General features: G+C 33.7%; 1 protein-coding gene across 1 annotated transcript; it reads left to right on the top strand.

Moving 5' to 3' along the window:
- Window positions 1-4,037: 4,037 nt before the first annotated feature.
- LOC117343795 lies at window positions 4,038-13,527 on the top strand (the record flags this gene model as incomplete). Its single annotated transcript, XM_033906296.1, is given in 4 exon segments — window positions 4,038-4,091; window positions 8,995-9,546; window positions 9,972-10,166; window positions 11,186-13,527. Coding segments are annotated over 3 exon segments (996 nt in total). The 5' UTR covers window positions 4,038-4,091; window positions 8,995-9,129.

Here is a 13,527-nt window from a genome sequence, read left to right as displayed (position 1 = left end):
CTTGACCTTCATTCAAGATCACATGGGTCAAATAGACTAAAATATTTCCATTGACTTATTTTCAATAACCAAAAGGGTAAAGGCTATGAAGTTTGTTCAAATGAATGACCTTGGCCATATTTCAAGTTTGAAATAGTTAAATTGGCCAAAATATTTAAAAGACACATTTTCTAATAACTGGGAGACCCTGAGATCTTATATCTGGTCTCTGATGCACCTTTTTATGTATAAAAAGGATCACTGGATCAAAAGCAAGTGAGCGATTCGTGCCCATTGGGCCCTTATTTTACCTCACCTGGTACTAAGGACTAAGGTGAGCTTCACACTGGTAAACGGGAAAGCACCGGCTGTTCTAAAGCTGGACTGTTGTTCTGCAAAGGATAGACTAGTCAAAAATGGCGATATATGTAAAGAAAAGTGAAGGTAAGTCATACATTTGAGGTAGTTTCCTCATTTCTGAATGTTTTCCGGCATCGCGAATAGGCACACGGTTTGTCAGATAAACTTATTATTCACAGTTGACCGTTTATTTGCATGTAGATACCAAGAATTAAATTATGTTGCTGGGAACAGCGGACGAAATGGCAAATTGGGTCCGTCTACTAAATTGGCTCGCTTTCGAATTAGCCACAAGAATGCCACTATGAGTATGAACACTTCTATACGGTTTAAACACATAGGTGGTTCTGATTACACTAGCATTAATAAGTGGCCAGCAATTTTATCGCAAACTGGTCGGACTGTTATTCATTTCCAAAGCATCGACTATTATCAAACATTATTTTTTATCCAAACACGGATTCATGTGCGTTACTGGTCATGAAAGTGACGACTCTGCATGTTGTACAAACCGTAAAGGAAAACGAAGCTTTCTCCAGGGACCTGACATAAGGAAATGACAATTTATACTTCAGCAAAATATAATAACATCTCTTTTCCTGAGGCATGAAAGCTTGTCGAGAAACTGCGTCAACTTCAACGAGCAATCAAAAATAAAACAAAATTATCCCCAAACAGCCAAATCAACTTAAATTAAAGTTCAACATCCGGACCGAAAGAAAAAAAAAAGGTTCTGACGACGAAACAAAGACCTTTAGAAAATTCGGTTCTTTGGAATGGATGCCGAGAATTCCATAGCTACCCAAAGGACCCAAAGATCTCTTTCAGCAAAACAGTTGACAATTCAACAGACTAGATAAAAACAAAAACAAAAAAAACGGTACCTCTTCTTACCTAGTCCGCACATAAATTATGTCGTTTCTAAAAAATCTTAATTGAAACATAGGCGTCTGCATCTGGGTAGTAATTATAGAAAGAAAAAAAGAATAACCCCTAGTGGGACTAGGGGCTAACATTTTTTTTCTATAAATACAAACATATGCAGACGCCTGTCATTAGATAAGAGCACAAATCTTGGATTCTTTTATGCATTAATAATTAGAATTCCGGTATTGATACAAGATTAAAATAAGTTTAAATGTAAGGACAAACAACCTAATCCTCTAAATTTGGATATAACGAAATGCTCGTGATAAAAGTAGCTTAAAATCTTAATATTGAAATTTGGCTTGGAGTCGGATGACTTCACTTAATTTGAATTTTGTTATCTTTTCTTGTTGAATAAATATGATTCAAATGTCTAAATTGTCCGAGGTAAAGCTAGCTATCAGCTTCCAGGACAATACGTGCTACTGAATGTTACCTGGTTTATCTAGCTATCAGCTTCCAGGACAATACGTGCTACTGAATGTTACCTGGTTTATCTAGCTATCAGCTTCCAGGACAATACGTGCTACTGAATGTTACCTGGTTTATCTAGCTATCAGTTTCCAGGACAATACGTGCTACTGAATGTTACCTGGTTTAAAACTCGTTCTGATGTTCAACTTTCAAGCATTCCAAAACATTTTTATTAATTCTGAACAGCAAATCTAAAGAAACGTCTTTTGTATCAAAAACCTTTTATTCTTCGTTCTTTACACTGTCATACATCATTCGATTTGTCTGCAATATCCTGTGAGAATGATAAGAAATTAACTTTCCATAGATAGTTTAATGTTTGATGAACTACTACTGTCACCGTAAAGCCAACATCCTAAAAGATTACTTTGTTTCTATTTCTACAATTGATGACACTGACATTGACGTACCTGAAGTTGAATTACGTACGGTCGCTACTTTATCAGACATACCCTTTAGATTAGATGAAATTACTGACATTCTCAAATCCTTACAAACTAACAAAAGCAGTTGGCAATGACAAAATCAGTCATCAAATGTTAAAAAACACCACTGAATCTATAACCGTCCCCCTGTATTTAATATATATAGGTCTTTCTTGGAAACTGGTATCTTTCCGAAACTTTCGAAATTAGCTTTGGTAATGCCGTTATTCAAAAAAGGTGATAAGAAAATGTCTTCTAACTATAGACCGATATCTTTACTTAGTACTATTGGAAAAGTTTTTGAGAGGTTAAACATCTACATAACTATTTACTTGAAAATTCGTTGATATATAAATACCAATCTGGTTTCAGCCTGGTCACTCTACTGTCCACCAAATAATTGAAATCTATCATACATTATGCGACAATCTAGAAAAAATTAGGCCAACATGCTTAGTATTCTGTGATATTTCCAAAGCGTTCGATCGAGTGTGTGGCACAGGGGACTAAATGTAAAATTAGCTAATTGTGGTATAAGAGGGAAACTTTTATCTTGGTTAAGTGACTACGTAAGTAATAGAAACCAGCAAGTTTTCATTGGGAACAGTATATCTACTGTTAAATATATAAATGCTGGTGTTCCACAAGGCTCTGTATTAGGTCCCTTACTCTTTATTAAAATAATATAACCGATAACCTTGAAAGTCTTTCTAAACTATTTGCAGACGACACCTCCTTATTATGTTCTGATAATTCTCTTTTGGCTGTCGAAACAAAAATTAATAATGACCTAGCAAAAATTCAAAGTTGGGCAGAAAAATGGCTTGTTAAATTTAATCCTTTAAAAACGGAATCTATACTCATTTCCAACACTGAACACGATTATGCTATAGATATTAATTTGAATGATGTAAGTGTTGATTTTGTGGATCATCACAAGCACCTAGGAGTAACGTTAGATGAAAATTGTAAATGGAGTAAACATATCGGAAATATAGTTAAGAATGTTGCAAAACAGATAAGTGTACTTCGTAAATTAAAATATGTATTAAACAAGCAAACTTTATTAAAGATTTACAAAGCTTATTGTCTACCACTATTTGAATATTGTTGTGGGGTGGGTTAAAAACTAGTTAGAAAGCTGCCAGAATTATAACTGGGTTACCATCGTATGCCAGCAGGGAATCCCTCTATTCAGAAAGTGGATTGACCCCCCCCCCTGGATCCGCTAGTGAGGTGATATCACTTATTCAAACTTTTAAGTGCTACCCCTTAACTGTAGTGGCAAACTCTTCATTTTAGCACCTTTTTTTTGGCAGATTTAACGCTTAATTTATACAAGTTCTGTAAACTTAAACACCCCCCCCCCCCCCCCCCCAAAACAAAACCCCAACAAAACAAAACAAAAACATTGATATGGATATAGAGGCTACAAGCCTGCGTCCATTATTTATGCTAATAAATGCTAATAAAAGAAAAATTAGCCGATCATAAGAAAACAGGATACTCTTTAAAAAAAACAGACATAAAATGTGAGATCCGTGTGCTTTTTTGTCCCATTATTATCTGTATCATTTTTTTCATTATTTCGGGACCTGTTATAGCTATTCTGGCTATTTTCTGTTATATGACAAGACATGCCCCGTGATTGGAATATAAAAAGTAATACGGCGCGCCATAGGTATAAATATACTCTACATCTTATCGTATCACAGGGAAAGGTAAGCGGTCGGTTCGCCAATCTAATTCTCCATTAAGTTTTGCTTAAAAGGTTCACGTGTTAAAATTCAAGACTCTCAGTACTTTGACGACACAACTTTCACTTTCTTAAATCGTGGCTTCCTTGTTGATGCGCACGCAAACCGGATGTTAATCATGTAATCAGAATCATCTGCAACTGGCAAAAAGTAAGAGTAGCACGATCTGGTAAGAGTATTTGTTTATTCATCCATGTTTTACTTTTTCGTGTTCATCACCAATTTTACTGCTACACGAATAGTCGTTCTAGAATTAGTCATTTCCATAACGTACGAGATGACTCCAGAACGTGAGGATGCATACTTGACAGGTCGGGGAGAAGTCCTGATTTCACTATTATAGTGGTATTCCACTATAATAGCTAAGATATATAGCTATATAAGCAGTAGCAAACTGAAGCATTTCGGCCAGAAAAGGCATACCTGACAAAAAGCGAGAGTTATGGTTTGTAGGTGCATGGTCCATGTGCTTGGTTTAGAAATCAGGACTTCTCCCCGACCTGCTTGAAGCACATGCAGGTGCCCGGTTTCTAATAATCCATTATATCTATATAGTAGTAGAGTGGAATTTATATATCATATATGGATTATAAGAAACTGGGCACCTGTGGCTAGAAGCTGAACGCAAAATAAGCACAAAACCGGTACAGAACAACACCAACAATCCAGTAATTATACACATGATTATAAAACCTATACAAACTTTGTGATATCGATGTGTAAAACAGTCCATATCCTGGTTATCATGTTTATGTGTAGTATGTTTTGGATTTTTAGTGATACAGTCGAATAGCCCATCCTATCATTTTTCCACCAAGAAATAGACCTATAATATAAGACTTTGAAGGTTCATATAATCATATCATTATTTTTCTATATTTATTATCAGATATTTACATTTTTGTTATTTGTCGAACCTTGAACCCAGAGCAAATCCTCTCAGATATCCGATGGGGAATTAATTTTCATGGTCAATGATTCAAATACACATATACTGTCAGCGAGAAATGAATGATTCTAACAAAGATGAATAATTTATGAATGGAAACAACTATACTTACCTTTGTGATTGGAGTACTAGTGTAAGGTATAAACTTAGCCCGAGTTTCCTCTGGCCCTGACGATATGTCAGGGTTATGGTTAGGGTTAACATCAGGTTAAGCATCATTGCCAGTGAATATAATGCTGTTCAGAAAATACAATAACGTTTGTAGATCATTATTTTTAGTAGAGTGTTGTTTTTACTTGTGTCTGTCTCTGACTCATAGGGTTTGTCATTTATACAGGGGAGCATACTTTATTTGTATATCTGGTTGAACAAAGGCATTTCTCATCAGGTGGATAACAGAGGGTTCGGTTTGGAGAAGTTGATTGAAATGACCAGTCAAATTCCAAATATAATTGGTAGGATGATATTTTGTTAGATTGTGCCTAAATTGGCAAAACTAGGCCTATTGTACATACATCGACAATTAGTTTTCTGGAATGAAGGTCTGCAAAATCAATCTTAATGACTAAACCTAGCCTACTCTTATATTTCAATCAAGTGGTTATCAGGTGCATCTGTGTAAATGACTTTGATCAACTTACCTATACTAGGGTGGATGAAGGTGACAGATCTAGAGAAGTCATCGAAATGTCCCACCCATATTATACATTGGTTGTGATATATATATTTAGTCTATTCACATTGACAATTTATTTATTTCTGAATATTAGATTTCATTAATTTGAGACCAACCTTCTGTTTCAATAATTACATAATACCGCATTTGACCTAATAAGGGCACCTGCCCTAATAAGGGCGTCCCTACCTTTTTTTCAAGGTAATGAATCTTTGACTGAGTGTCAAAATGGTGTTCAAAAGTAATAATTCATAATAAATATTTTGCTACTTCATGTGTTCAATTTTCTTCAGCAAATTAAGTAACTGAAACACAAGTTTTCGCCACATTTTGTCTATTCCTACAGATGACATGTCAGTGCAAAGAGCACCCGAAACTAAACACACATACAGATAATAACTTACCATCTTTATTTGAAGATAAAGTAAAGACTTCATTCTTGCTGATAAATAACTTTTGTTCAGAACAGAAAGCTAGTAAAAGACATTGTAAATCAATTATTAGGTCAAAGAAAACGATGTCTGATATGATCTGGGAAATCACCTGTGTCTATAAATTAAATAGAACACAAAAGAGTTCCATTTGAACATAAATGGTGGAACACACATTCTCTAAAGATCAGCTGGCATAGTTTACAAGTTTACAGGGATATTCAAGTGATGTTTAAGCTTCATATATGATAATGAATATATATCTTCATCTGGAATATTTTGATGACTGAACATTTTACCGTTTCCACAGCCTTGGGTATTCTGCTATAAGGTATAGTCTGTTTCATAAAACTTCAGAATAATTAATCTTAATAAGGGCGCCCCCAGTGTCAATTACCCGCGCCCTGTGGCCTTATTAGGTCAAATACGGTACCCTTGCAATTGCACACTAGAGAATACATGAGTATGTATAAAATACATGGATCTACTGTTCTCCCAAAAACAAGCTATAAATGTCAGTGAATCGTCAACAAGAAAGGCACCATGTTTGAACTACCTGCAGTCATTGTATAATACAGCATTTCTAAATAGTCATCAAAATTCCCAGAACCGATCTGAAGTGGGCATGCTGTATCCATCAATGCGGGTAGTTCAAACATTGTTTCATGGTGCCAAGCTTAAGGTCAAGGACATGGTCACTGTTAAATTAATTGATATTTATAGAAAATCTTCTGTCATCCCATAGCCACAAGCAACATTATTCAACATTATTTAATGATTTTATACAGATTTTGATAAAACTTCATACATTGGTCAAGTACGTCAATACCTTGAACAAGTTGGCCTCAAGGCTTATTGCAATGGGTTCAGAATATTTGGCATATGATCATGATGGGCATAGCAGATTCCCATGTACATGTGTTACTGCTCTTTATTAATCAGATTATCATTGAAAGTCACAGTCAATTAATCGGTCAATTTTTTTTTATTTAAGTGTCATGTATCACAATTACATTGTACAAGTATATGGTTTCAAAGTATAAGACATAGTTTAATATCGGGATATATCATCTTAACCATGATAAAATATAAAATGTTGATATTCTGAAAAAAACTGTTACAATTATATATATATATTGTACTGCCATATACATTGATTAAAAGACAATTATTGCATAAAAACACATTATGTCTTTTAAAGTAGTATTGAATAAAATGAATAAATACTGGTATGCATAATAGATATATATATATATAAGTATGCATAAAAATAAAAGTTTCTTGCTCATCATCATAGTAGTGAAATTCAGTTTCCCAAGGGTTGGGGAGAGCCCTACCAGCGAGGTGTGCTAAATTCACTCTAATTAAGCTAGATACAATTAACTAATCAACTAAAAAAATGATTTACCCAATTATCATATAAGTGATATTCAGCCAAACATGACTTACATGACACTATTTAAAATCATCATTCACTTAAGTTAGGCTTCTACGTCTTCTGTACATGTTATACAAATGATTTGCAAGTTGAATTTGTAATTCCTCGTTAGACATTAAAAACGTAAATTTGTCGGTGTTATCAAAACTGCTAAATTAATCATTTCTTATACTATTTATTATAACCACTCATGAAAAGTTTACAAGAGTAACTATAATTCTCTTTAAAGGTCACTTGTCTAGAAAGACCACTTGTGTGTACTCTATTGAGTGACCTTTATGGCAGGTTTGACTATAAACTTTTATAAAGGTCACTTGTCTAGAAAGACCACTTGTGTGTACTACACTGAGTGGCCTTTATAGACAGGTTTGAGTGAAACATTGAACATTGATAATGGTCACTTGTCTAGAAAAGATAATTTTGTGTACTCCCTTGAGTGACCTTTATAAACAGGTTTGAATGTATGAGCCTTTATATAAAGGCATGCATTGACTGTAGGAAGTCAAGTGCCAGCCAATTACCAGTTGATAATTGACCTTCAGCTTCCCTATATGTTCATGCCCTACATGTGTGTATACACAGCTCTACTGTACATAAGTGTGGTCATTGTGACACAGGATCAGATATATATGTAGTACTTGAACAGCTAAGTTGGTGAGGTCACCACATCCTCCAACATTAATTGAGTCAGCTGAGGTCAGTTTTCTGGAAGAAAAGTAATCTTGAGACTGTGTTATAATTTATGACTAAGTACTACTGTAACTTAATACTAGTGTAGAAACAAGTGAAGCTTTTCAAATGGAGATAGATATAGGCTATTTATAGCTACAGAATCCTAGTGATTTACAAATTTTACTGCATGAAGTACTAGTGGTCTGACTCTCCATCCTCTCATCCACCCACCAGAGGCTCCCTGTATGTGGAGCTGTTGAGCATTTTCATTGTAAATGACCTTATCTTCTTTTATCTTTAACTGTGAAATCAACCATGTAATTTTGTTTGGGAATTGTAAATGGACATACTATAGTGGAATGAATATCATGGTATATTGTATATGTGCATGCTTACTAAGCACATATTTGCGATAGAAAAATAAGAAAAATAACAAATAATTAAAATTTCCATATATACTATGTACAGTTAGTTAGTACTGTTGCTTTTAATGTGTTACACTAAATTCAGTCTTTGTTTAACTATTTCTCATTTTCAATTGTAAAAAGTTTAATGGTTAAAAATAATTAAATTTTTCTTTATTTAATAGAGTATACTCAATTTTTTTCCAAAAAGTATGATATATAGTAGAAACATATGTATCCATATGCATCCATGCATGCATATATGGTGTATCTTTGTATATGTCATGAATTTTTCACTTTCTATAGCTATATTTAAACAATATTATAAAAGTGATAGGCCTAATAAATTTAATAAATATTGGTATGTTTTACCTTGAATGGTATACATATAGAATGTGATTTTTTCATCCATACTGGTATATGTCAGATCTATATACATGCATTTTCACTAGCCAAAATACTAGTGGACAGATATTATTATATTTGTTGTTGTATTTTGCAGGTTCACTGACAACGACTACATCCTCTAAGTTAACAAATGGTCCTTGGTTTGGAATGGCAGCAAGTTTATAACAGTTAACATTATATAGAAAGAAAGCTTTGTTTTTAAGTGTCGGCATTAACCCAAAAAATCATCATGCGTTTTTCGTTGTCATTTATGATGATTAGTATGGCAGGGGTTGTGATAATAATTTTACTAATGTTGCATACAGTCAGTCAAAAGTCATCCGGGCCACCAATCATCGTCATCAATGATAATTCCAACAAAGACTTCAGTCTTCCATTCAACCAGCGAAGAAAGCACGTAGTCGGTGCACAAGCATTCCAGCCACGAGAAATTGTACAGAAGCACAACGAGTCATATGATTACAAGGAAGTTCTGGCCAAGCTAAATGCTGACCATGCTGCAATGGATGAACCCCGTCTTATTGAAATCATCCGAAATCATTTCATCGTCCCACCATCGAAAGAGCAATACAATCTTAAAAATCCTGACAGATTGGACTATTCCAATGGACAAACACCTTTCATTGACAGTCGTTTGAACTACATTGTAAGTAAATCAGTTCAAAAGTAATTGTCTTAGTTTTGAAGAAAAAAAATTGTTCTTTTAATTTTGGTCAAACTGTGAAACATTGTCCCTTAATATGCACTAGCAGGCATATATAACATTGTATGAATAAATCGGGTAGCTACCAACAGAAATATATTTAATTTAATATTATCCCATTTGGGCATCTATGGAAATGCCTGTTGAATTTTTGTTACAAAGGACAAAGATATGCAGGTTACTATGGTTTTTAAATATTTAATTTAGTAGTATGTAGTATTTTTGTTAATTTGCAAATTAAAAATGTTAATGAAAATTATTCAAAAGAACAGTTACAAATAGACACTTACATATAATTGTGGCTACAACTGTATTAATACATGTATACATGTGAATTTATCTCACTCAAAGGTGCACTTCTTTCACAGGAAGGAGGATTCTATGTTGAATGTGGGGCTCTAAACGGGGAACAAGGATCAAACAGTTTATTTTTTGAGAAAGTCAGAAAATGGAATGGACTACTTATAGAAGCTGATCCCTCGAACTATGATGCCTTGACGACAAAACACCGGAAAGCTTTCACAATGCATGCCTGTCTCAACCCCAGACCATACCCCGCAGTTGTAAGTCTTAATGATACTTGATATGTGTAAATACTTCTTATTTTCCTGCTTACATATGTTTTGTTTCGTAGTTTCGTACATGTGTAGTTTAGTGATGTTTTATTTTTAATCAACCATCATCAGGTAGACTATTCAAATCGCCCTGCGTTCGTGGTTCGTCTGCCCTCGGCCGTACGGCTATAAAAAATCCTTGTTTTTGCTATTTCTCAAAAAGCACAGGAGGAATGTTTCTTAGACGTCATGTGTAGGTTTCCCTTGATCCCTAGTTGTGCCATTTGCATTTAGATTTTTGATCAGAAAACAAAATGGCCCATGGCGATCATCTTGAATTTTGACAATTGAAATTTGTTATCGATAGTTCTTTAAAAGTACTGGAGGGATGTTTCTAAAACTTCACATGTAGGTAGTAAAAAAAAACTAAAAAATTGCAAAATGTTATGATATTTGACCAAAAATGACCCAATTCTATACACAGTTTTTTTTCTGAAACCTATTTGAAATTAAATATCTCTATCCCAAGGACAGAATTAATCTTGTTTTGACATATGTTATAAATTAAGTTTTCCTGCTATCTTACCTTTTATTTTCGCTGTAGGCAAAACTAAATTTCCTGTGTAAACACACTTTCAGAAAATCCGGAAATTTAAAATCCGGACTCAATTGATTAATTTTTGTTTTAACAAATGTGAAGCCTGTATGTACTACTTCATACTGAATATACCAATTATAGTGTACATTTATTTTTTAATTTCTTATGCATATCATAATACAGGAGTTATTTGCTTAACAAAAAAATCACCCATGGCTAGGCTGTCCTACTGTAGTGTACATGTGCTACCTATAAAGATCATTCAATGGTGGGTGCCAAGATTCCTCTGGGATCTCTTGTTGATACTATCATGATCACCGCTCTCATTATACTGCCAAAATCTGTGTTGACTAAAGGTGGTGATTTAATGAGGACAGCATAATGTTTGTGTCTTTAAGATAAGGTTTTATTTATATTTTGAATTTTGTAGATGACGTTTAACAAAGCCTTCAATAGGGGAAGAGTGGTGCATGACCAGGAGGCCAGAAATTGGATCAAGAAACAAAACATTCAGGCTGACCCAGTACAAGTACAGTGTTTGCCATTATACTCTATATTACTGGCCCTCAACCAAACTACCGTGGACTTTTTCAGTCTGGATGTCGAGGGAGACGAACTTAATGTACTCAAGACCATTCCCTTTGACAAGGTTAACATTAAAATGTTGACTGTAGAATATGTCCATGATACTGGTCGGTTTTCAGAGTTGCAATCATACATGGAAGGAAAGGGGTATGACACACTTCTCCGAATGCAAAGGGATGATGGTTCAGTAAACGATATTATTTTTAGAAAGAAAGAATTAACCCACTAAGTTCTGTAAGGTTTTAACATTTTTTCTGTGGTGGTACTTTTAATTTCGAGAACATGGTAATGTTAAAATGAAATTGCAGTTAGGTTTAGCCATGTATTTAAGGTATAATACCACATGACTAAATGTACACAGTTGATAATAACTCTATAGGTTGTTATGAAAATGCAAGAGAGCAGCCTGTGAATTTGAAGAATGAGTAATAAATGATATAATGGAATACTGTATTTTAAGAAAATTAAAAAAAAAAAATTTAGTCATCAGGTTAAGATTATCATTAATGCTGTATTTTGTTTATATCAAAACATACATTAATCCTTTAGTGTAGCTTTTTGAAAGTTTTCAAGAATTTTCCCCAGTCTTTAATTTTCAACATTCCCAATCTTGTATTTCATCCTATATGGTACATTGTAAATCTCACAAAGATTTTCATTTTTTTTTGTCTTAATGTTAATTTGTTGTCGACTTTCTATATAGTAACTTATTATACATCATTCACATCCTTACTTATTATACATTATTCACATCCATTTCCATTTAAAGATTTTTATATGAGTCTCAAGTTTAATTAGATATACATATATTTGCATGATTATTACATCTAAAAATTCTCAACAAAAAGTATTAAATGAATGTGTTAATATTCAGTTTACAACTTTCAGGAAAGAGGATTGCTATCATGTGATTTCAGTGATTTTTTTATCCCAATTTTATTGCCGAAAATGGGTATACTTTCCCCTTCCCCAACTAACCTTAACCCACATTGGTATACTAGATAATACATTCTTTGATGATATTAGTAATTTAATGCAGCCTACGTTCAATTATGATTCATTACAAACAGAATTAAATGGTAACTGTAATTTGAAAAAAAATGCCATAAATTACAACGAGAAAAGATAGCAAGCTGGTGCAATTTTTCATTTGCTCTCACAAGTCATTGGAAGATATTTGCAAAAATATTTTTTTGAAAATTAAAGTCATATGAAGTATTTATTATAACCCTTTTTCCATATCAAGACTTTCAGGTATTATTAGATCACTATCGATGAGAAAAAGATCTGACTGGTGTGTGTGTGTGAGATAGTCTGTCCGTCCATTCCTCCACACTTTGGCTTCCACAAGTTTTCATGTCTGCCGGTGCATGTTTTTTTTTATCTAAAATCAAACTTTGTCAGTGTTATGATATACAAAGAGTATGATTTAGTTTGATAGGTATTTAATCTTATCAAATCTTGGTTTTTTTTTCATTTGATCAGCGTGCTATATTCTGATTGGGTGAGTGTTGATGAATAAAATTTTAATCAAATCAGATTCTGTTGAAACAAAAATGTTTTATGTGTATATAATTTTAATAAAGTTATTTCCTGAAGAGAAAATATATATATGATCCTAGTAAATTTTAGCTGCTTCCTTACCACTTAGCTTGGGAGAATTTCTTATTTGGAAGTTTGATGGTGTATTTGGACAGGGGTCTCTGGTTCGATCACCAAGGAAGTAATTCAAGAAAATACAAATACATTACATTATAACAACGTTATTCTTGGCTCTCACCAGCATTCAAGCTTACCGCTATACCATCTGTGAAAGATAAGAATGTATGAATGGCAATTGGAAGCTGTAAAGACATGAAATACTTGCCACAAATCTCATTCCACATGGGTCGCCCAGTTTCTTTATTTTAGATTCTTATTATGCCATTTGTGTAAAACATTGTGATATGAATTATCAATGTATGTGTAATGTGTTCTCACTTCTGATGCAGTGTAATTTTTTTTTTCACATTCTTGCGAAAACTTTTTAAGACTACATGAAGTTAATTTTGACAGTGTTTTAGGGTAAATCAGGGTGCCTCATGTGTAACAATTTTTATTATTGAGTAAAGGGTATCCTTTCTGTACAAAGAGGTATTCACTCGTATATGGAAGTTTGTTATGAGCTTGATTCAGAGAGAGGTGGAT

This window comes from Pecten maximus, chromosome 15 (genome assembly GCF_902652985.1).
Source record: "Pecten maximus chromosome 15, xPecMax1.1, whole genome shotgun sequence".
In the NCBI taxonomy this organism is placed as follows: Eukaryota; Metazoa; Mollusca; class Bivalvia; order Pectinida; family Pectinidae; genus Pecten; species Pecten maximus.
Note: the sequence above shows the minus strand (reverse complement) of the source record. Positions and strands in the feature narration are given on the sequence as shown.